The sequence below is a fragment of the Eptesicus fuscus genome, chromosome 3 (genome assembly GCF_027574615.1).
Source record: "Eptesicus fuscus isolate TK198812 chromosome 3, DD_ASM_mEF_20220401, whole genome shotgun sequence".
In the NCBI taxonomy this organism is placed as follows: Eukaryota; Metazoa; Chordata; class Mammalia; order Chiroptera; family Vespertilionidae; genus Eptesicus; species Eptesicus fuscus.
In genome coordinates, this window is record NC_072475.1 from 104795007 (window position 1) to 104819045 (window position 24039).

The 24039-nt window shown below is 42.7% G+C and overlaps 1 protein-coding gene across 1 annotated transcript in view; it reads left to right on the forward strand.

Moving 5' to 3' along the window:
- Positions 1–24039, forward strand: part of ERICH6 (glutamate rich 6) — a 69514-nt gene that overhangs the window by 11098 nt on the left and 34377 nt on the right. The window contains exons 4-9 of the mRNA XM_054710190.1: positions 8736–8798; positions 9144–9199; positions 9295–9411; positions 12009–12122; positions 13087–13244; positions 13677–13747. Coding sequence (XP_054566165.1) covers positions 8736–8798; positions 9144–9199; positions 9295–9411; positions 12009–12122; positions 13087–13244; positions 13677–13747 — 579 coding nt within the window. The remainder of the gene's footprint in view (positions 1–8735; positions 8799–9143; positions 9200–9294; positions 9412–12008; positions 12123–13086; positions 13245–13676; positions 13748–24039) is intronic.

A 24039-nucleotide genomic window follows, 5' to 3' on the forward strand; every position in this document is an offset into this window, starting at 1 on the left:
TGCACAGTATTCGTCTATGTACAGTTATTGTGACTTATGTAACAAATCTGGTTGCTAGGTATTTCAAGGTTGGTTAGGTTTGGTTAGGTTTGGTTAGGTTTGGTTTGGTTTGGTTTGGTTCCTTGAGTTCTTCCCAACAACAAATAATGCCTTAATGAAAATCTTTGTGCATTGATGTTTTTATACAGCAGGTCCTTGAATAATGTCATTTCATTATAATGATGATATTAAATCTTTATAGTTGAAAGTATTACATATGTAGGAACTTATTGCTTGTATATCAATAGCCAATGGTAAAATCAATTTTGTTATAGATCATTTCACTTAAAGTCACTTAAATTAGGATTTATACTGTACCAGTGTTTGTATTTCTATTGGACAAAATGCCTAAAATGTATTTAAAATTATTTCAGATTCTCCACATAAAAAGTGTGTTACCGCTAAAGCCTATTCTTTCTCCAGCAGCAGTCCTTGCCATCTCTAACTCTGCTGGGAGACTTATCAGCCTCCTCCCATTACCACTGAGCGATTGCAGATTGTTCTGATTGGTTTCTCATCAATGCAATCCTGTGTGCTTAAACTTCGAGATTTTCTCCATGTTCCTGTTGTGCTGGTGGCTGCTTTCCCCATTTCCAGTACTGCCCTGGAGTTGGTGGAGGAAATGATACTGGTGGATTAGTTCATTGTGTTGAACTTGAACACCCCTCCCCCAGCACCTGTCTACCTGAAAAATCTTTTATAGAATAGCAGACATCAAGTAGACAGAATAGTACTTAAGAGATGCAGAAAATAACAGCGTCTGCAAAATTCTATATAAAAAAAGCCTAATATGATAAGTGTCTGGACGTCCGTTCAACCAATCATAGTGTAATATGCTAATGATATGCTAAGACCGCTCAACCGTTCACTATGACATGTACTGACCACCAGGGGCAGACTCTCCAACCAGTAGATTATCTTGCGGCTGGAGTCCAGCCGATCAGGACTGAGCGAGATGGGCCTGACACGCCCTGGAGCCCTCCTGCGTCCCTCCCTGGCCCCAATCGTGCACTGGTGGGGTCTCTTGGCCTGTCGGAGAGCCGGTTTTGGCCCTATCCTATTCAATGCAGGAGCTGCCCCTGGTGGTGAGTGCACTCCCACAGGGGGAGTGCCGCTCAGCCAGAAGCTGGGCTCACGGCTGGCAAGCACAGCGGCAGTGGCGGGAACCTCTCCTGCCTCCACAGCAATGCTAAGGATGTCCAACTGCCCCGGGGAGCAGGCCTAAGCCATCATTCAGACATCCCCCAAGGGCTCCCAGACTGTGAGAGGGTGCAGGCTGGGCTGAAGGACTCGCTCCTCCCCTCTCCCCCCGCCCCCGCCCCCAGTAAATGAATCTCCTGCACCGGGCCTCTAGTATGATTATAATCAAATAAAATATGCATCCATACAGTATTCTAGTACTAGAAAGGAGCAGAAACATTTTATGTTTTAATTAAATATTTATTGTTGAAAGTATTGCATATGTCCCCCCTTTTCCTCCATGACCCTTTCTACCATGCCCTGTCCCCTGACCCAGGTGTTCACCCCCTATTGTCTGTGTCCATGGGTTATGCATATATGCATACAAGTTCTCTTCCCTCCTACCCACCCACCCCCACCTTCCCTCTGAGATTCCACAGTCTGTTCCATGCTTCTATGTCTCTAGATCTATTTTCTTCATCAGTTTATTTTGTTCATTAGATTCCACATATGAGTGAGATCATGTGATACTTATCTTTCTCTGACTGGCTTATTTCACTTAGCATAATATTCTCCAGGCTATCTCAAAGTATAAGAGATCTTTCTTTTACGGCTCCATGGCGTAAATGTATGACAACTTTTCCACAGCTTTTTTATCCACTCATCTACTGATGGGCACTTGGGCTGTTTCCAGATCTCAGCTATTGTAAATAACACTGCTATGAACATAGGGGTGCATGTATTCTTTCTGATTGGTGTTTTGGGACTTACTGTATATGCCTAGAAGTGGAGTCACTGGGTCAAATGGCAGTTCTATATTTAATTTTTTGAGGAAATGCCATACTGTTTTCCCTAATGGCTGCACCAGTCTGCATTCCCACCAGCAGTGTACTAGGGTTCCCTTTCTCCACATCCTCACCATCACTTGTCATTTGTTAATTTGTTGATGGTAGCCATTCTGACAGGTGTGAGGTGAGTTTGTATATCTCTGATGATCAGTAATTTTGAGCATTTTTTCATATGGTTTTTAGCCATCTGTATGTCCACTTTGGAGAAGTGTCTATTTAGGTCCTTTGCCCATTTTTTAATTGGGTTGTTTGTCTTCCTTTTGTTAAGTTGTATGAGTTTCTTATACATTTTGGATATTAATTCTTTAGCAGATGTATCATTGCCAATTTTTAAAAATATATTCTCCCACACAGTGGGCTCCCTTTTCATTTTGTTGATTGTTTATTTTGTTGTGCAAAAGCTTTTTATTTTGATGTAGTTCCATTTGTTTATTTTCTCCTTTGTTTCCTTTGCCCTAGGAGATGGATACCCAAACATATTGCTATGAGACCTGTTTAAAATTTTGCTGCCTATGTTTTCTTCTAGGATTTTTATGGTTTCATTTTTTACATTTAAGTCTTTTTTTTAAAAAATATATATTTTATTGATTTTTTACAGAGAGGAAGAGAGAGGGATAGAGAGTTAGAAACATCGATCAGCTGCCTCCTGCACACCCCCCACTGGGGATGTGCCCACAACCAAGGTACATGCCCTTGGCCGGAATCGAACCTGGGACCCTTGAGTTCGCAGGCCGACGCTCTATCCACTGAGCCAAACCGGTTTCGGCTACATTTAAATCTTGGATCCATTTTGAGTTTATTCTTTTGTATGGTGTAAGTTGGTGGTTTAGTTTCATTTTTTTTTTAATTTTTTTCATGTATCTGTCCAATTCTCCCGACACCATTTATTGAAGAAACTGTCTTGACTCCATTGTATGCTCTTGCCTCCATTGTCAAATATTAATTGGGCGTACTGGCTTGGGTTGATATCTACAGTCTTGGGTTGATATCTTCTTCTGTTCCACCTATATGCTTGTTCTTGTGCCAGTACCAGGCTGTTTTGATTACCGTGGCTTTGTAATATAACTTGATATCTGATATTGTGATTCCTCCAACTTTGTTCTTCTTTCTCAAGATTGCTACGGCTATTCAGGGTCTTTTTGGTTCCATATAAATTTTTGGAGTATTTGTTCTAGATCTGTGAAATATACCATTGGTAATTTAATAGGGATTGCATGGAATCTACATTTTGCTTTGGGTACTATGGGCATTTTAATTATGTTAATTCCATCAATCCATGAACACAGTATATTCTTCCACTTGTTTATATCTTCCTCTACCTCTTTTTTTTCATTGTCCTGTAGTTTTCTGCGTATAACTCTTTTACCTCCTTGGTTAGGACTTCTAGTACTATCCTATATAATAAAGAGGTAATATGCAAATTGACCCTCAAGCCCTCATGTCACAAGATGGCCACCCCCACATTGTCACAAGATGGCTGGCAGGGGAGGGCAGTTGGGGTGATCTGGCAGGTAGGCAGTTAGGTGTCAATAATGCCAGCAGGGGAACGTTTCAGTGTCAATCAAGCCAGCAGGGGAGTGGTTAGGGGGCTATCAGCCTGGCAGGCAGAGTGGTTAGGGGCAATCAGGCAGTTAGGCAGGTGAGCAGTTAGGAGCCAGCAGACCCGGATTGTGAGAGGGATGTCCCCCGAGGGGTCCCAGATTGGAGAAGGTGCAGGCCGGGCTGAGAAACACTACCCGCCCCCACCCCCCAGTGCACGAATGTCGTGCACTGGGCCTCTAGTGTTGAATAAGAGTCGTTGAAAGCGACATCCTGTCTTGTTCCTGTTTTTAGAGGAAATGGGTTTAGTTTTTGCTTATTGAGTATGATGTTGGCTGTATATTTGTCATATATGGCCTTATTATGTGGAGGTATGATCCCTCTATTCCCGCTTTGCTGAGAGTTTTTATCAAAAATGAGTGTTGGCCAAAACTGGTTTGACTCAGTGGATAGAACGTCGGCCTGCGGACTGAAGGGTCCCAGGTTCAATTCCGGTCAAGGGCATATACCTTGGTTGCGGGCACATCCCAGTAGGGGGTGTGCAGGAGGCGGCTGATCGATGTTTCTTTCTCATCGATGTTTCTGGCTCTCTAACCCTCTCCCTTCCTCTCTGTGGAAAATCAATAAAATACGTTTTAAAAAAAAATGAGTGTTGGATTTTGTTGAATGCTTTTTCTACATCTATTGATATGATCATGTGATTTTTGTATTTTAATTTGTTTATGTGATGTATCATGTTTATTGATTTGCAAATATTGTATCAGACTTGCATCCCTGGAATAAATCCCACTTGGTTATGGTGTATGATCTTTTTTAGTATATTGCTGGTTCCAATTTGCTAATATTTTCTTGAGGATTTTAGCATCTATGTTCATCAGGGATATTGGCCTATAATTCTCTTTCTTTGTAGTGTCTTTATCTGGTTTTGGAATTAGGATAATGCTAGCCTCATAAAAAGAGCTTGGAAATGTTCCTTCCTCTTGTATTTTTTCTAATAGTTTGAGGATGATAGATGTTAGTTGTTCTTTGAATGTTTGGTAAAACTCCCCTGTGAAGCCACGTGAACCAGGGCTTTTGTTTGCTGGGAGTTTTTTTTTATTACTGCTTCAATTTCATCAATTGTTATTGGCCTATTCAGGTTTTCTAATTCTTCCTGATTCAGTTTTGAAACATTGTATTTTTTTTAGGAATTTGTCTATTTCATCCACATTGTCCAACTTGTAGGCATATTGTTGTTCATAGTATTTTCTTACCATTCTTTGTATTTCTGTGCTATCAGTAGTTACTTTCTGCTTTCATTTCTGATTTTATTTATTTGGGTCCTCTCTGTTTCTTGATGAGTCTGGCTAAAGGTTCATCAATCTTGTTTATCTTTTCAAAGAACTAGCTCTTGGTTTCATTGATTTTTGTATTGTATTTTTTAGCCCGTACCTCATTTATTTCTGCTCTAATCTTTATTATTTCTTTATTTGTACTTACTCTGGGCTTTTCTTGTTATTCTCTTTAAATTATGGGGTTAAATAGCTTATTGATAATTTTTGTATTTTTTTGAGGTAGGCCTGTAGTGCTATGAACTTCCTTCTCAGGACTGCTTTTCCTGTGTCCCAGAGATTTGGTGTTGTGTATTCGTTGTCATTTGTTTCCAGGAAGTTTTTGATTTCTTGCTTGATCTCATTTGTAACCTATTCATTGTTTAATAACATGCTATTTAGCCTCCATGTGTTTCAATGTTTTTGAGTGTTTTTATTATAGTTGATTTCTAATTTCATGCCATTGTGATTTGAGAAGATGCTTGATACGATTTCAGTCTTCTTGAACTTGTAGAGACTTGTTTTGTGTCCTAACATGTGGTCTATCTTTGAAAATGACCCATGTGCACTTGAGAAGAATGTATACTCTGCAGCTTTGAGGTGAAATGTTCTATAATGTTCAGATCAATTAAATCCATCTGATCCAGGGTGTCCTTTAGAGTCACTGTTTCCTTAACTTTTTGTCTGGAAGGTCTATCCAGTGAAGTCAGAGGGGTGTTAAAGTCCCCTACTATGACTGTATTGCTGTCGATCTCTCCCTTGAAATCCTCTAAAAATGTTTCTATATATCTAGGTGCTCCTATATTGGCTGCATGTACTAGTATGTTTACCAAGGTTATATCCTCTTGTTGGATCAATCCCTTTAGTATTATGTAGTGACCATTATTCCCTATTGTAATAGCCTTCATTGTGAAGACTATTTTGTCAGATATGAGTACTGCTACCCCAGTTTTTCTTTTTGTTTCAATTTGCTTGGAAAATACTTTCTATTCCTTCACTCTCATCCTGTGTGAGTCTTTTGTCTGAGGTAGGTCTCTTGTGGACAGCATATAATTGTGCCATGTTTTTTATCCATTCAGCTACCGTATGTCTTTTGATTGGAACATTTAAACTATTTACATTTAAGGTTATTATTGACTAGCTTTCCCGTTGCAGGAAAATTCCTGCAATGGGATTTTCTGCTGCACTCTACCCCGCCTCCGTTCCTCCCTTGCCGCCCGCCTCGCCTTCTCCTCCAGCCCGCCCGCGTTTCCCTTCGCCCCCGGCCCCGCCTCCGCCCCGCCCTTGTCACCGGCCCTGCCTTCTCCTCCAGCCTGCCCGCGTTTCCCTTCGGCCCCGGCCCCGCCTCCGCCCCGCCCTTGTCGCCGGCCCTGCCTTCTCCTCCAGCCTGCCCTCGTTTCCCTTCGCCCCCGGCCCTGACTTCGCTCCTCCCTTCTCCTCCCCCGGCCCCCCTGGCTTGCTTGCTTCTTTGAAGCTTTACTCCCCTTTGCAGCTCTTGGCTTCTTTCGACACTGTCTTGATATGCAAATTAGCCGCCATCTTTGTTGGGGCAATTTGCATACTCGTCCTGATTGGCTGGTGGGCGTGGCTTGGCTGGTGGGCGTGGCTTAGGTGTAGCGAAGGTGCGGTCAATTTGCATATTTGTCTATTATTAGATTAGATAGGAACTTATTTATTTTTATTTTAATTCTTTATTCCTAGGTTTCTCTCTATATATAGTCTTCTTCTCCTTACAGCAGTCCCTTTAGCATTTTTTGCAGTGTTGGTTTGGTAGCAATAAATTCCTTTAGCCTTTTTTTTGTGGGGGGGAAGGGAGTCTGGGAAGCTCTTTGTTTCAGCATCTATTTTGAATGATAGCCTTGCTGGACATAGTAATCTTAGCTTCAGATTCTTGCTTTTCATTACCTTGAGTACTTCATGCCATTCCCTTCTGGCCTGTAGAGTTTCTGATGAGAAATCAGCTGACAGCCTTATGGGAGCTCCCTTTGTAGTTAACAAATTGCTCTTCTCTTGCTGCTTTTAAGGTTCTCTCTTTGTCTTTAATTTTTGGCATTTTAATTAAGATGTGTCTTGGCATGGGACTGCTTGGGTTCTTGCTTGGGATTCTCTGTGCCTCCTGAACTTGTGTAACCTTCACCAGGGGGTGTGTGCTCCTCCCAGGCTGAGACCCCAGCCCAGGCTGCCTCCGCTGGCAGGGGATCCTGCTGTGGGGGTGTGCACCCCTCCCAGGCTGAGACCCCAGGCTGCCGCCTCTGGGAGGGGATCAGGCGGTGGGGAGTACATTTGTTTTTGTTTTTTATAAAGGGTCAGGAGGGCCTCTGGGCAGCATTCCGCCAGGCCGCTTACTCTGCAGGCTCTCAGCGGCAGCCCTCCTTGAGACTGGGGGACTCCGGCAGGGCTGAGAGGACTGGGCGCTGCCATCTTGTGGCTATGGGCGCCGCCATTTTGTCACAGAGTGATGGTTAATTTGCATACTACTCTTTTATTAGATAGGACTAGAGGCCCAGTGCACAAAATTCATGCACGAAGGGGTGGGGTTGTCCCTCAGCCCAGCCTGCGCCCTCTCACAATTTGGGACCCCTTGGATAGAGTCCCTAGGCCTGGCCAGCGATCAGGGCCTATCGAAGCTTTCCTTCCCCCAGCTGCTGGCAGCTGGCCCTGCCCCTGTTGCTGCCACTGCTTGCCATCTGTGCGGCACTGCCACACACCCCCTGCCACCTGTCACCTCCCTCTGCAGGTGACAGGTATGGGATGTGATCACTTGGCTGGCCTGGGCCTCCCTCTGTGGGGTGATCGATCGTGGGGCCCCAAGATCGATTACCCTGCAGAGGGAGGTCCCACCCACCTACCACAGCACCTCCAGCCAGGTGGCCTGGGCCTCCCTCTGCAGGGTAATCAATCGTGGGGCTCCACAATCAATGGCTTTATAGAGGGAGGCCCTGCCTACCTGGCCAGGGCTCCATGATCGATTGCCGCACAGAAGGTGGCCTGGGCCTTCCTCTTTGGGGTGATCACAGAGCCCCCACCCCCATCGATCTCCCCACCGACCAGTGGCTTGGGCCTCCCTCTTTAGGATGATCAATCGTGGAGCCCCCCATCAATCACCTCACAGAAGGAGACCCCCCTCTGCAGGGCAATTGTGGGATGATGCCAGGGCCACCCGACCAATCACATCACATGTGCCTTGGCTGGCCTGGCACCAGTGCATGTCATAGTGTGGTCTTCTGGAAGGTCGTCCAGACAGTTGTTCTCTTATTCAGTTGTTCAGTCAATTTGCATATTACATATATATATATATATATATATATATATATATATATATATATTATATATTACTAGAGGCCCAGTGCACGAATTTGTGCACGGGTGGGGTTCCTCAGTCTGGCTGGCAGTTGGGGCCTATTGGGGCCGATGGAGGCCAGCCAGCTGGGAGGAGGGACTGTGGGAGGTTGGCTGTGGGAGCGCACTCCTGCGTTGAGTGTCTGCCCCCTGGTGGTCAGGGCGCATCATAGCTATTGTCTGGTTGTAACAGTTGCTTAGGCTTTTATATATATAGATTGACTTCAGGGAGAAAGAGAGAGAGAGATAGAAACATCAATGATGAGAGAGAATCATCGATCTGCTGCTTCCCGCATGCCCCAACCGGGTACTGAGCCCGCAACCTGGGCATATGACCTGACTGGAAATTGAACTGTGACCTCCTGGTTCATAGGTAAATGCTCAACCACTGACCCACACCGGCTGGACTCATGTTTTCTTTTATATTAAACTTCTTTCCTATTTTGTCAGGATTAATCACAAATATATATTCTTTTGACAGGGAAGAAAAAACGCACTATAAAGAAGGAAACTGAACCTGAAAGTATAGCTGCTATGTTAAGAGGTGAATGGAAGTTTGGCATCATCCCCTGTGTGGCAAAGGCAAACTGCTATTAGGGAACCTACTTAACTTGGATGGTTCTCATGCCCTTTAGAAAAACCCTCCCCGTAATAATATATGCAATAAGGTGGTGAAAAGGGAGGGTTTCAGGGCATTTAAATGGTGTGTGTGTATAGGGGGGGTGCATTTGCATGTGTGTGTGTGTGTGCATGAGTGTGCATGTGTGTGTGCATGTGTGTGTGTGTGTGTGGGGGGGGGTGATGGGCTAGGATCTCCAAACTAGAGAAAATGGGATACAGTGCACAAAGACTTTAAACTTTCCTTCTAAATCTATCCTTTTCTCTTCAGAAAAATGGGTAATTAATCCAGAAGAGCTAAAACTAAATATTTTATGTGAGTTGGAGGTAAGAAATATTTCAGTCCAACTAGTAAATCATGCTCATGGTAAATCGATCATTCACCTTCATTTTCTCTTTCTGTGTCTCTCTTTAAAATTCAGTTTGAGGAAGACTTTATAACATTGTTTGAGCCTTCTCTGAGAACATTACCCAGTGTCGGGCCACCATCCTTTCTGGCATTCAAACAGGAGCATTCCACTTTAGGCACTGACTTCAAGGTGATTTTCATTTTTTCTTTTTTTACTCTAATAAATGAAGTGAAAAGGCACATGATGATTTGCACAAAAGACAGTGAACGTACTTTTAAAAAACATAGGCAAAGCGCCCATTTACTTGAAATAGCATTTGGACAGGATAGCTACGGTAGTTTCCCAGGGTTGCTGCCAAAAAGGGCCACAGACTAGGTGCCTTAACATGACGAACACGTGTCGTCTCCCAGTTCTGACGGTGAGGAGTCCAAAGGCAGTGAGTGCAGCACGCAGGGGAGTAGCCTTTCTTGCCTCTTCCAGGCTCCTGGTTGTGGTTGTCAGTTCTTAAGCTTGGCTGGCAGCGCCATCACTTCAGTTTCTGTCTTAGTTGCCCTGGAGGTTTGCGGGTCTGGGTCCAAGTGTTTCTCTTCTCCAAGGACACTAGCCATGTTGGATTAGGGCCCAGCCTAATGACCTCATCTAAACTTGATGACATCTGCAAAGACCCTATTTCTAGATAAGGCCACATTCACAGGTTCCAGGAGTTACGACTTCAGTGTCTTTCGGGGGGACACAATTCAACCTGTAAGAGTGGCCATAATGCCTGGAAACATAGATAAGATGTAGATGTGCCATATTAGATCATGTTAAGTGACCAATGCCTGTGCGTGGTGGGCAAGGAAAAGGTCATCTTAGGAATTCCAACAGGATGGCCCAGCACCCGCTTCACGTGAGTGGTGAGGGCCTGCCCGGTGGAATGATTATTCCCAAACTTGGGTGTTATGGGCATGTGGAGAGAGCTGCACAGCCCCCACATGGCAACCCCTTTGATTACTTCTTCTGGGTGCACTAAGGCGCAGGCTTATTCACTGAAAACAAGACACCGATCATGTGAGACGGCCTGTGGCCAGTGCGTTGAAGGACTTGGTGGGAAATCTGTGGATGCTCTGAGGTGGTGTTCATTGCTGATTTGTGCAGCACATTGAACTGTGCGATTCTGGTGAGGGGCAACACATGGACTATATCATGTCATTTAATGTCAACCAACATTTACTGTTTATATTTAGCCCAGGGTTAGTCACCCTATAGACTCTACAAGTTGAAATTCTTTATTCAAACCTAACACCTTCCTCCTTCTGAACCACAAAGGCTCGTATCCAGGGAAGTTTCTCAAGCTTTCTTGCCCTGACACCTAGAGATGCCCCTGAACATTAGCAAGGTCCTTTCTTCCAGGGACCTGTCCCTGCACTGGCACCTGGGCAGGGATGTCTCCTCCTGCTCTTCGGACAGACCTTCCAGGTCCTCTAGTCCAGGAGCAGAGCAACTGGCTTTCCCACTTTCCCCTCCAGTCATATTCTCCTCAGATGCAGATTACAATCCCACTCATGGTCTTTCGAATCATCTCCACCTTGCTTCACCCCAGGTAAAGGGATAAAGGGACCTCGGGCTGAGGAGCTCACTACCAAGACCCTTGAATGGAACAGGTTGCAGATACCCTGGCATTGTTCAGCTCTCCTTCTGCCCTGCTCCATCATCTGGTAGCCATCCTGGATTTACTCCACCGTTTCTCTATTACAAGTCTTTACCACTCCACTCACCCACTAAGTCCTCTGCTTTCAGCTCCATTATTGTGTCATTTTAATGGCTAAAGGTATTGACCAGAACTCCAGGATGGTGAGTCCCTGACTGTACTGGCCACCTCAGTTACACTTTGGCCCCATGATGGCCATCTTGCCAATCCCAGAGAATGGTTCCTATGGCAAATGCAGATGCCCTTGTGGCATTCATGACCTGGGAGCCATAATCGTTGTCTGTTCCTGAGACCTGTGCTGAGGCTTGCCTGCTTGCCATCATGACCTCAGATCACCAACATGCCATAATGTATCAACCCCTCACGGAGCCACCTGAACTCCTAACTCCAGATCTCCTTCTTGCTTCCCCTGCTCTCTCCTTCCCCCTCAGGAATTACCTTCATAGCCCAGACAGGAGAATTCAGAGCCCCAATCTGGGCTTCCCCTTGAGAAAGGACTCTAATTTAGAATGGTGATCATTATGAATGGTGACCTGCATAAGTAATGTCAAGACTTTTTTTACCTGGCACTTCTTGAAGGAGTTTATGGCATTCAAAATCTTAGACCATTTGCCTACAATGTGATATATGTTATCTCCTGTCTCTTGCATCTACTCACACACTGTATATCCCCCTCCCCAACAAGAGACTCTGATGTCCACAGTCATTTCTGAAACTTTGTTCTTACACTAAGGAGCCATTCAAAGGACCAACTCAGCTCCTGATGGGCTCAGCTGTGCTCTGGTGAACTGCACCAGAGAGAGGCCCTCAACACCACCTCAGCATCCTCAGGCCTCACCAACTCATTAACACAAGTGATGTCTCATTCTGGAATATATAGATCTTGCTGGCTTGGTACCTTCTAGCATAGAATCTCAGGCTCTTGAAAGTTTCCCGCCAACTATTTCTGGGAGACTTCAGGGTGTCTGGCAGGAGCTGTCAGGTAGGTTTGTACACCTCTGTACTCCTGCTGTCCTAACGGGCACTCACTGGCCTGCCCGGAGCCCTGGCTCCTGCTGCAGCTTGTGGGCAGGTCTTCATTTTCCCCCTCTCTCAGGGAGAAGAGGAAGAGATATCGCTGAAGTGTGAATTTTGTGGGAGTGATCTAAGAACATTTCTTTCTGCTATGGATATTTATTCTGACAACAGTAGCTCTGAACCAATAAAACATGTAAGTTGTAAAGCAGATTTAATGAGGAAATAGTGTTATTTTAAATACCATTTTAAAATATATGTAGTATTTTCTCCTTGCATTGCCATTCTTTAAAATTATGTGTTAGCAGTTGGGGAAACACAAATCATAAACACAATCGGATACCATTCCACACCCACTAGGATGGTATTAATAAAATGACAGACAATAACAAGTGTTGGCCAGGATGTAGAGGAACTGGAACCCTCATATGCTATTGAAGGGGAATATAAAATGGTACAGCTGTGTTGGGAAAAGTTGGGGAGTTCCTCAAAAAGTTACACATACAATTACCATATAACATACAAATCCATTCCTAGGTACATACCCAAGAAAATTTACAATACATGTCCACACAAAAACTGGTACACAAGTGTTCACAGCAGCATGATTTATAACAGCCAAAAGGTGAAAAATAATCCAATGCCCTTCAACTGATGAATGGGCAAATAAATGTGGTGTATTCATAAAATCAAATATTATTTAGTCATAAGAATTGAAGTACTAATACATACTACAACATAGATGAGCCTTGAAAACATTATGCTCATTGAAAGAAGCCATACACAAAGTAACGCATATTGTATGATTCCATGTATATGAAGTGTACAGAGCAGGCAATAATACAGACAGAAAATAGATTAGTGGTTGCCAGGGGCTGAGTGGAGAGGAGGATAGGGAGTGAGTGTCAATGGATACAGGTTTCATGTCCTAAAATTGATGGTTGTGATGGTTACACAACTCTGGATACACTAAAAACCATTGAATTGCACACTTTAAATGGGTCAATTGTATGGTATATGAATTATATCTCAATAAATTTTTTACCAAAAACTGTTATTATAGATTATTATTCAAACCCCATTAGCCATTTTTGGTTTTTACCCCCTCTAATTATCTTCACCCAGAACTAAAGAGAAGAAAATGACCTCTTTGTTTTTAGGCCATCTGTTGTAGTTCTTTCCAAAATCTGGTTGATTACATCTATGAGGAAAAACAAAAAATCCAAAGCTCTAAAGAGGAATTCATCTGTATCGACCCTCATGCCGCCCACGGCACTGAGATGGAGAGATTCAGAGCAAAGGAGAAGGCCCTGCGGAGGTAACATGGAGCTTTGGATATTGAAACTCAGATAAGTCCACTTAAAGAGCTCTTTGTAAAACGAACCTGGTTTTTCAAAACACATAATTTTGAAGATATATAACCAATGAAGAGATAAAATTGGTCAAAGCAAACCTATTACAAAACCTGGTGGATGTTATGAGATTCAGGAGCTCCCAGAAACTCAGTGAACTCACTGATTTAAAATAGAAACTTACCCAGATTCTCAGGACAATTCAGAATTCCTATTTTGGAGAAATTTGTCCACTAAACAAAATGGAGATCCATGTGCTTTGATTAAATAACTAGACTCACAAGTAATAACAGATAAAAATTACAAGGGATGACATTGAAATAGTTACAATTTGTCATATACTTTTTACAGCTTGAAACATTAGATTTATGGATTTATTTGTTTGTTTTTTTTTGTAGAAAACAGGAGCAACAAATAGCCAAACACTGGGAAATAAAAACAAATGAACATACTAGTTTCTCTGAAGAAGGTGAGTTCATCGATGCTCATGTTATAGATCAATTGTACATCAGAAAGCTCATATGTTTGACCAAGAGCTAAAACTGGCATTTTATTTTATTTTATTAATCCTCACCAGAGAATATTTTTCCATTGATTTTTTTTTAGAGAGAGTGGAAAGGAAGGGGAGAGACAGAGAGAGAGAAACATTGATGTGAGACACATTAATTGGTTTGCCTCCTGCATGTGTCCTGACCAGGGCCAGGGATTGAGCCTGCAACTAAGGTATGTGCCCTTAAACAAAATCTAACCAGGGGCCCTTAAGTCCACAGGCTGATACTCTATCCACTGAGCCAAACCGTCCAGGGCAAAACTGGCATATTTAAAAAACACTATTTAAAGTTTTCATTCCAGTCGATGCATTAGTCAAAATGGATCAGAAAAGCTGATGTTTCAAGTCATCTGGCTTTTGAAGTTTTTAGTCTTCATCTAGTTATTATTGATTGAAATGAATTAGCAACATCTATGGTAGTATAGAGCATGTTACAGATAACTGCAAAGAGCTTTTGGGTTCAGTGTCTTTTGTTTTATTAAGCACATATTCCATTTTGTTTTCAAGCTGGGGTATGGTAAATCCGTCAAAAATAAATCAGATTTCTTTCTTCATAGGTTCCACAAGTCACCTGGCCAATATAGTTAAAGAGCTGGGACTGTTAAAGGAGCACTGATGTTAGAATCACAAGCTCTGAATTTATATCCTTGCTTTTCTACTTAGAGGCTGTCTGCTTTGGGGTAAATTACTTAATCTTTCTTAGCATTAGGCTCCTGCTCTACCACTCAGCACTGTGGAGAAGATACTTAGAGACAATATATTTTTGTTTTTTGAACTAAATCTCTAGTACAAAGTTCTTGATATTCAACTGTTTTCTACTAGGTCTAAGGCCAGAAAATTGCACTTAATGAAAATAAACATTTTTCTGTTTTATTTATTTATTTATTTATTTATTTGTTTGTTTGTTTGTTTTACTTCCCTTATTGATCTTTCCCTGGCCACTCCCACCCCCCCCCCACCCCAGCACATGCCCTCACCTCTCTAGTGTCTGTGTCCATTGCTTATGCTTATATGCATGCACACAAGTCCTTTGGTTGATCTCTTAATACAAAAACACCAACCCCCGCCTTCCTCTGAAGTTTGATGGACTGTTTGATGCTTCTCTGTCTCTGGATCTGTTTTTGTTCATCAGTTTATGTTGTTTATTATATTCCACAAATGAGTGAGGTCATGTGATATTTATCTTTCTTCGACTGGCTTATTTCACTTAGCATAATGCTCTCCATGTCCATCCATGCTGTTGTGAATGGTAAGAGTTTTTTCTTTTTTATAGCAGTGTAGTATTACATTGTGTAGATGTACAACTGTATTTATTTATTTATTTATTTATTTAGGCTTTCAAATACAGAAAGACAATATTTACTAAATGGAATCATCTATTTTTTTCTAATACAAAGACTTTCATAACTGAAATATTCAACATTATATTACACACTAGAGGCCCAGTGCATGAAATTTGTGCATGGGGGGCAAGGGTGTCCCTCAGCTCAGACTGCACCCTCTCCAATCTGGTACCCCTCAGGGAATGTCCGACTGCTGGTTTAGGCCTGATTCTAAACCAGCAGTCAGACATCCCTCTCACAATCTGAGACTTCTGGCTCCTAACCACTCGCCTGCCTGCCTGCCTGCCTGATTGCCCCTAAACCCTCTGCCGGCCAGCCTGATCACCCCTAACCACTCCCCTGCCAGCCTGATTGACACCTAACTGCTCCCCTGCCGGCATGGTCGTCCCCAACTGACCTCCCCTGCTGGCCCAATTGCCCCCAATTGCCTTCCCCTGTGGGGCTGAGGGGACTGGGGAACTGAGGCTGGATGGGCGGGGCTGAGGGGATTGGGGGAACTCTGGCTGGATGAGGCAGGCCTGAGGGGACTGGGGAACTGAGGCTGGATGAGGTGGGGCTGAGAGGACTGGGTGCCACCATCTTTGTGAGGGCATGACAGTCAATTAGCATATTCCCTCTTTATTGGCTGTGGGCACCACCATCTTTGTGAGGGTATGATGGTCAATTAGCATATTCCCTCTTTATCAGATAGGATGTGTTTGAGGTATAAGTTATATACATAAAATTCACCCGTTTTAAATGTACAATTCAATACTTTTTTTCTTTATTGATTAAGGTATTACATATGAGTCCTTATCCCTCTATTGCCCCCCCATCCCATCCCCATTCATGCCCTCACACCCCCACATGTGTCTGTGTCCATTAGTTATGCTTATATGAATGCATACAAATCCTTTGGTTGATCTCTTCCCCTTACCGCCACCCTCCCCTACCTTCCCTCTGAGGTTTGAGCATCTGATCAATGCTTCTCTGTCTCTGTATCTGTTTTTGTTCATCAGTTTATGTTGTTCATTATAATCCACTAATAAGTGAGATCATGTGATATTGATTTTTCTCTGACTGAATTATTTCGCTTAGCATAATGCTCTCCAGGACCATCCATGCTGTTACAAATGGTAGGAGTTCCTTCCGTTTTACAGCAGCGTAGTATTCCATTGTGTAGATGTACCACAGTTTTCTAATCCACTCTTCTGCTGATGGGCACTTAGGCTGTTTCCAAATCTTAGCTATGGTAAATTGTGCTGCTATGAACCGGTGCATATGTCCTTTCCAATTGGTGTTTCTAGTTTCTTGGGATATATTCCTAGAAGTGGGATCACTGGGTCAGTTGGGAGTTCCATTTTTAATTTTTTGAGGAAACACCATACTGTTGTCCACAGTGGCTGCACCAGTCTGCATTCCCACTAGCAGTGCACAAGGGATCCTTTTTCTCTACATCCTCACCAGCACTTGTCTTTTGTCAATTTGTTGATGATAACCATTCTGACAGGTGTGAGATAGTATTTCATTGTCATTTTGATTTGCATCTCATGGATGATTAGTGACTTTGAGCATCCCATCTAATAAAAGAGTAATATGCAAATTAACCATCACTACGCTACACCCACAAGCCACACCTACCAGCCACACCCACCAGCCAATCAGGAGCGAGTATGCAAATTAACCCAACCAAGATGGCTGCAGCCACAGAGAGCAGGAGGGAGGCTTGGGTTTCTCCAGTGATGGAGGAAGCCAAGCTTTCTGCATACCCTGGCTGGCCCAGGCCTCCACTCAATGCTACAAAGTTTCAATTATAGAAGATACATTAATCCCAACAGAAATGGCTGCTGCCACAGAGCAAGCAGAAGGCTTGGCTCTGCTCCAGGCTACAAAGTTTCAATTGTAGAAGATAAATAAACCCCAGATACCAGGGCCTCCACTTGGGTCGCTGGGGGGCATGGCCGGCCTGCAAACCACCACAGGCCCCTCTCCCAGGCCACCCCAAACCCCAAGGGAACCCCCACCCTGATCTGGGACACCCTTCAGGGCAAACCAGCTGGCCCCCACCCATGCACCAGGCCTCTATCCTATCTAATAAAAGAGTAATATGCAGATTGACCATCACTCCAACACACAAGATGGCTGCCCCCATGTGGACACACAAGATGGCTACCACAAGATGGCCAGTAGGGGAGGGCAGTTGGGAGGGACCAGGCCTGCAAGGGAGGGCAGTTGTGGGTGATCAGGCCAGCAGGGGAGGGCAGTTGGGGGTGATCAAGCCTGCAGGGGAGGGCAGTTAGGGGTGACCAGGCCGGCAGAGGAGGGAAGTTGAGGGCAAACAGGCTGGCAGGGGAGCAGTTAGACATCAATCAGGCTGGCATGAGAGTGGTTAAGGGGTGATCAGGCTGGTAGGCAGAAGCGGTTAGAGGCAATTAGGAAGACAGGCAGAAAGCAGTTGGGAGCCAGCAGTCCTGGATTGTGAGATGGATGTCTGACTGCCCTAAACGGGCAGTCAGACATCCCTCAAGGGGTCCCAGATTGGAGAGGGTGCAGGCTGGGCTGAGGGACACCCCCGCCCCTGTGTATGAATTTCGTGCACTGGGCCTCTAGTGTTTTTATATGTCTCTTGGCCTTCTGTCTGTCCACTTTTGAAAAGTGTCTAAGTCCTTTGCCCATTTTTTTTATTGTATTGTTTATCTTCCTTTTGTTAAGATGTATGAGTTCCCTATAAATTTTGGAGACTAGGCCCTTATCAGAGATAACATTGACAAATATGTTCTGCCATGCAGTGGGCTTTCTTGTTCTTTTCTTGATGGATTCTTTTGCTGTGCAGAAGTTTTTTATTTTGATGTGGTCCCATTTGTTTATTTTCCCCTTAGTCTCCATTGCCTTAGGAGCTGTATCGGTAAAGATATTGCTATGATATATGTCTGATATTTTGCTGCCTATTGAGTCTTCTAATATTTTTATGGTTTCCCATCTTACGTTTAAGTCTTTATCCATTTTGAGTTTATTTTTGTGTATGATGTTAGTTGGTGGTCTGATTTCATTTTTTTGCATGTATCTGTCCAATTTTCCCAACACCATTTGTTGAAGAGACTGTCTTGACTCCATTGTTTGTTCTTGCCTCCTTTGTCAAATATTAATTAAGCATAATGGCTTCGGTGAATTTCTGGGTTCTGTGTTTGGTTTCATTGGTCTATATGTCTGTTCTTGTGCCAGTACCAAGCAGTTTTGAGAACAGTGGCTTTGATATCTGGTATTGTGATCACGCCAACTATGTTCTTTCTCAGGATTGCTGCAACTATTCAGGGTCTTTTTTTATTCCATCTGAGTTTTTGTAGAATTCATTCTAGGTCTGTGAAATATGCCATTGGTATTTAAATAGGGATTGCATTAAATCTATAGATTACTTTGAGTAGTATGGACATTTTAATGATGTTGATTTTACCAATCCATGAACAAGGTATATTCTTCCATTTGTTTATGTCTTCCTTTATATCTTTTTTCAGTGTCCTGTAGTTTTCTGAATACAGGTCTTTTACCTCCTTAGTTACATGTATTCCCAGGTATCTTAATTTTTTTGTTGCAACAGTAAATGGGATTCTTTCTTTGTTTGTTTCTCTTTCCATGGGTTCATTATTGGTGTATAAAAAGGCCATAGATTTCTGGGTGTTAATTTTGTATCCTGCTACAGTGCCAAATTCATGTATTAAATCTAGAAGTTGTGTGTGTGTTTTTATGGAGTCTTTGGGGTTTTTTATGTATAATATTATGTCATTTGCAAGTAATGACAGTTTTACTTCTTCTTTTCCAATATGGGTGCCTTTTATTTCTTCTTCTTGTCTAATCACTATGGCTAGCACTTCTAGTACTATGTCAAACAGGAGTGGTGATAGTGCACATCCCTGTCTTGTTCCTGTTCTTAGGGGAAATGGTCTTAGTTTTTTTCCCATTGAGTATGATGTTAGCTGTAGGTTGGTCATATAAGGCTTTTATTATGTTGAGGTATGATCCTTCTATTCAAACTTTGCTGAGAGTTTTTATCACAAAGGGTATTGGATTGTGTGAAATGCTTTTTCTGCATCAATTGATATGATTTTGTGATTTTTATCTCTCAATTTGTTTATGTGATGTATCATGTTTATTGATTTGCAGATATTTTACCAGCCTTGCATCCCTGGTATAAATCCCACTTGGTCATGGTGTATAATCTTTCTAATGTAATGCTGTATCTGATTTGCTAGAATTTTGTTGAGGATTTTAGCATCTATGCTCATTAAGGATATTGGCCTGTAGTTCTCTTTATTGTGGTGTCTTTATCTGGTTTTGGAATTAGGGTAATTCTGGCTTCATAGAAGGAGTTTGGAAGTATGTTTTCCTCTTGAATTTTTTTAAATAGTCTGAGGAGGATAGGTTTTAGTTCTTTGAATGTTTCATAAAACTCCCCTGTGAAGCCATTTGGCCCAGGGCTTTTGTTTGCTGAACGATTTTTGATGACTTCCTCAATTTCCTCCATAGTTATCGGCCTATTCAGATTATTTTATTTTTCCTGATTGAGTTTTGGAAGGTCATATTTTTCTAGGAATATGTCCATTTCTTCTAGATTGACCAGTTTGTTGGAATAGAATTGTTCATAGTATTTTTGTTTTTGTTTTTGTTTTTACAATCCTCTGAATTTTGGTGGGGTCTGTTGTTATTTTGCCTCTTTCATTTCTGATTTTATTTATTTGGGTCCTCTCTCTTTCTTGGTGAGCCTTGCTAGAGGTTCTTGGTGAGCCTTGCTAGAGGTTCATCAATCTTGTTTATACTTTCAAAGAACCAGCTCTTGGTTTCATTGATCTTTTATATTGTGTGTGTGTGTGTGGTGGGGGGGGTGTTTGTTTGTTTGTTTGTTTTGGTCTCTATGTCATTTATTTCCTCTCCTTCTGCTCACTCTGGGCTCTTCTTCTTGCTCTCTTTCTAATTCTTTAAGTTGTAGAATTATATAATTTATTACCAGTTTTTCTTGTTTTTTTGTTTTTTTTTTGAGGTAGGCCTATAATGCTATGAACTTCCCTCTCAGGACTGCTTTCACAGTGTACCATATTTTGGATTGTTTTGTTTTCTTTTTTTGCATATTACTCTTTTATTGGACAGTATTATTACAGTTGTTCCTCTTTTTTCCTCCCATAGCTCCCCTCCACCCAGTTTCCACCCCACCCCATTCCCTACCCCCCCCCCATTGTCCTCATCGATAGGTGTACGATTTTTGTCCAGTCTCTTCCCGCACCCCGCACTCCCCTTTCCCCTCGAGGATTGTCAGTCCACTCCCTTTCTATGCCCCTGATTCTATTATATTCACCAGTTTATTCTGTTCATCAGATTTTTTATTCACTTGATTTTTAGATTCACTTGTTGATAGATATGTATTTGTTGCTCATAATTTTTATCTTTATCTTTTTCTTCTTCCTCTTCTTAAAGAATACCTTTCAGTATTTCATATAATACTGGTTTGGCAGTGATGAACTCCTTTAGCTTTTTCTTATTGGTGAAGCTCTTTATCTGACGTTCAGTTCTAAATGATAGCTTTGCTGGGTAGAGTAATCTTGGTTATAGGTTCTTGCTATTCATCACTTTGAATATTTCTTGCCACTCCCGTCTGGCCTGCATAGTTTCTGTTGAGAAATCAGCTGACAATCGTATGGATGCTCCCTTGTAGGTAGGTAACTATTTTTCTCTTGCTGCTTTTAAGATTCTCTCTTTGTCTTTTGCTCTTGGCATTTTAATTATGATGTGTCTTGGTGTGGTCCTCTTTGGATTCCTCTTGTTTGGGGTACTCTGTGCTTCTTGGACTTGTAAGTCTATTTCTTTCATCAGGTAGGGGAAGTTTTCTGTCATTATTTCTTCAAATAGGTTTTCAGTATCTTGCTCTCTCTCTTCTTCTGGCACCCCCATAATTCGGATGTTGGTACCCTGCAGTTGTCCCAGAGGCTGCTTACACTATCTTCATATTTTTGGATTCTTTTTGCTTTTTGCTTTTCCAGTTGGGTGTTTTTTGCTTTTTTGTATTTCAAATCTTTGACTTGATTCTTGGGATCCTCTAGTGTGCTATTGGATCTCTGTATATTATTTTTTATTTCAGTCAGTGTATACTTAATATCTAGTTGGTCCTTTTTCATATTCTCGAGGGTCTCACTAAATTTATCGGCCTTTTCTAGAAAATTCTTAAGTAACCTTATAACCGTGGTTTTGAACTCTATATCCAGTAATTTACTTTCCTTCATTTCTTTCATTTGTGACCTGTTTCTTTGTCTCAGCATTTTGGCTGCTTCCCTGAGTTGATAGAGTGGCTTTGTGTGCTAGGTGTCCTATAGGGCCCAGTGGCTCAGCCTCCCCAGTTACCTGAGGTGGACACTCTTGGTGCACCCCTTTGTGGGCTGTGTGCACAGTCTTGTTGTAGTTAAGCCTTGATTGTTGTTGGTATCACTGGGAGGAATTGACCTCCAGGCCAATTGTTTGTGAGGATCAGCTGTGTCTATGATGGGAGAACTTCTGTGCTGGAGACACCCTTATGGGGCAAGACTTGCTTCAGTGGGTCTCTGGAGTTCAGAGCATTCGGGAGCTTGTGTCTCCCTCCAGATTGAAAAAGCCAGCCACATACTCAGTTGCCAGCCCTCTCCACGTGCATGCCTCCGTACCTCTGGACTTTACTTCCGCAGCTCCTCTGAGTCTCAGTGTGCTTTTCTCGTCCCTTCTAGTTGTAGAATTTCTACTTAGCCAGCCTTCCTGTGGTTCTGGATAATGTCCGTTTTGTCTTTTAGTTGTAGTTTTGAAGTGGTTGCGCATGGCAGCAAGTTCAGGTGTTTACCTATGCCACCATATTGGTTTCTCCTGGATTGTTTTGATTTCATTGTCATTTGTTTCCAGGCTGTTTTTTATTTCTTACTTGATCTCTTTTGTAATGCAATCATTGTTTAATAGCATGCTATTTAGCCTCCAAGTGTTTGAATTTTGTGATTGTTTTGATTGTAGTTTATTTCTAATATTATGCCATTGTAATCTGAGAAGATGCTTTATATGATTTCAATCTTGTTGAATTTGAAGAGACTTTGCCTGTGTCCAATATGTGGTCTATTTTTGAAAATGTCCCATGTGCACTTGAGAAGAATGTATATTCTGTAGCTTCAGGGTGAAATGTTCTGAAGATGTCGGTTAAGTCCATCTGATCTATTGAGTCATTTAGGATTCTTTGCTGATTTTTTGTCTAGAGGATTTATCCAGTGATGTCAATGGGGTATTAAATTCCCTACTATGACTGTACTAGATGCCTGGTGCATGAAAATTCATGCACTGTAGGGGGAGGGGTACCTCAGCTGGGCCTGCCCTCTCTCTCAGTCTGGGAACCATCAGGGGCGGGAGGCAACCAGCAATCAGGAGGAGACACCACATCACACCTCTGCTGCTGCCACTGCCGGCAGTACAAGCCTCAGCCGGCCCTTGTTACCTGAGCCTTGGCGGGCCCTGGGTGGCTGGGCAGCTACCATCTGAGGCTTGCCTGCACCTCAGGCCGGCCCTGGGCGGCTGGGCAGCTGCCATCCAAGGCCAGCCCTGGGAGCCTGCGGGGCTGAGGGGATTGGGGGTCTCCTAAGGCAGGTGCGCCCCGACGGGGCTGAGTGGACTGGGCGCCACCATCTTGTGGCTGTGGGTGCCGCCATCTTTGAGGGCAGAGCAGTCAATTAGCATATTCCCTCCTTATTGGCTGTGGACACCGCCATCTTTGCAACAGCATGAGGGTCAATTAGCATATTCCCTCTTTATTAGATAGGATTGCTGCAGATCTCTGTCTTGATATCTTCTAGAATTTTTTTGTGTGTATTTGGGTGCTCCTGCATTGGGTGCATATATTTTTACCAGAGTTATATCTTCTTGTTGTATTGATCCCTTTAGTATTATGAAGTAGCCTTCCTTATCTCTTATTATGACCTTCACTTTGAGATCTATTTTGTCAGATATAAGTATTGCTACCCCAGCTTTTTTTTTTTTTTTCATTTCCATTCGCCTTAAAATATTTTTCCATCCCTTCACTATCGGTCTGTGTGAGTCCTTTGTTCTGAGGTAGGTTTCTTGTAGACAGCATATATATGGGTCATGTTTTCTCATCCATTAAGCCAGGCATCCTCAAACTACGGCCCGCAGGCCACATGCGGGTGTTTTTGCCGTTTTGTTTTTTTACTTCAAAATAAGATATGTGCAGTGTGCATCGGAATTTGTTCATAGTTTTTTTTAAACTATAGTCCAGCCCTCCAATGTTCTGAGGGACAGTTAACTGGCCCCCTGTTTAAAAAGTTTGAGGACCTCTGCATTAAGCAACCCTATATCTTTTGATTGGAGCATTTAGTCCATTTACGTTTAAGGTTGTTATTGATAGGTATCTGTTCATTGCCATTTTTCTTCTTTATGCCTGTGTTCCTTCTTCCCTTCCTATTTCTTCTTAATACAGCAGTCCCTGTAGCCTCTTTTTGTCTGTGAAGCTCTTTATTTCACCTTCAATTTTGAATGGTGGCCTTGCTGGGTATAGTATTCTTGGATTCAGTCCCTTGCTTTGCATCACTTTGTATATTTCATTCCATTCCTTTCTGGCCTAATGTGTTTCTGTTGAGAAATTAGTTTATATTCTAATGGGAGATCCCTTATAAGTAACTTTCTGTCTCTCTCTGGCAGCCTTTAAGATTCGCTCTTTGTTGTTTACATTTGCCATTGAAATTATGACATGTCTTTGTGTGGATCTTTTTGTGTTCATCTTGTTTGGGACTCTCTGTGCTTGTGTGACTTTTTTCTTCCCCAAATCAGGGAATTTTTTGGTCATTATTTCTTCAAATAGGATTTCTAATCCTTGCTCCTCCTCTT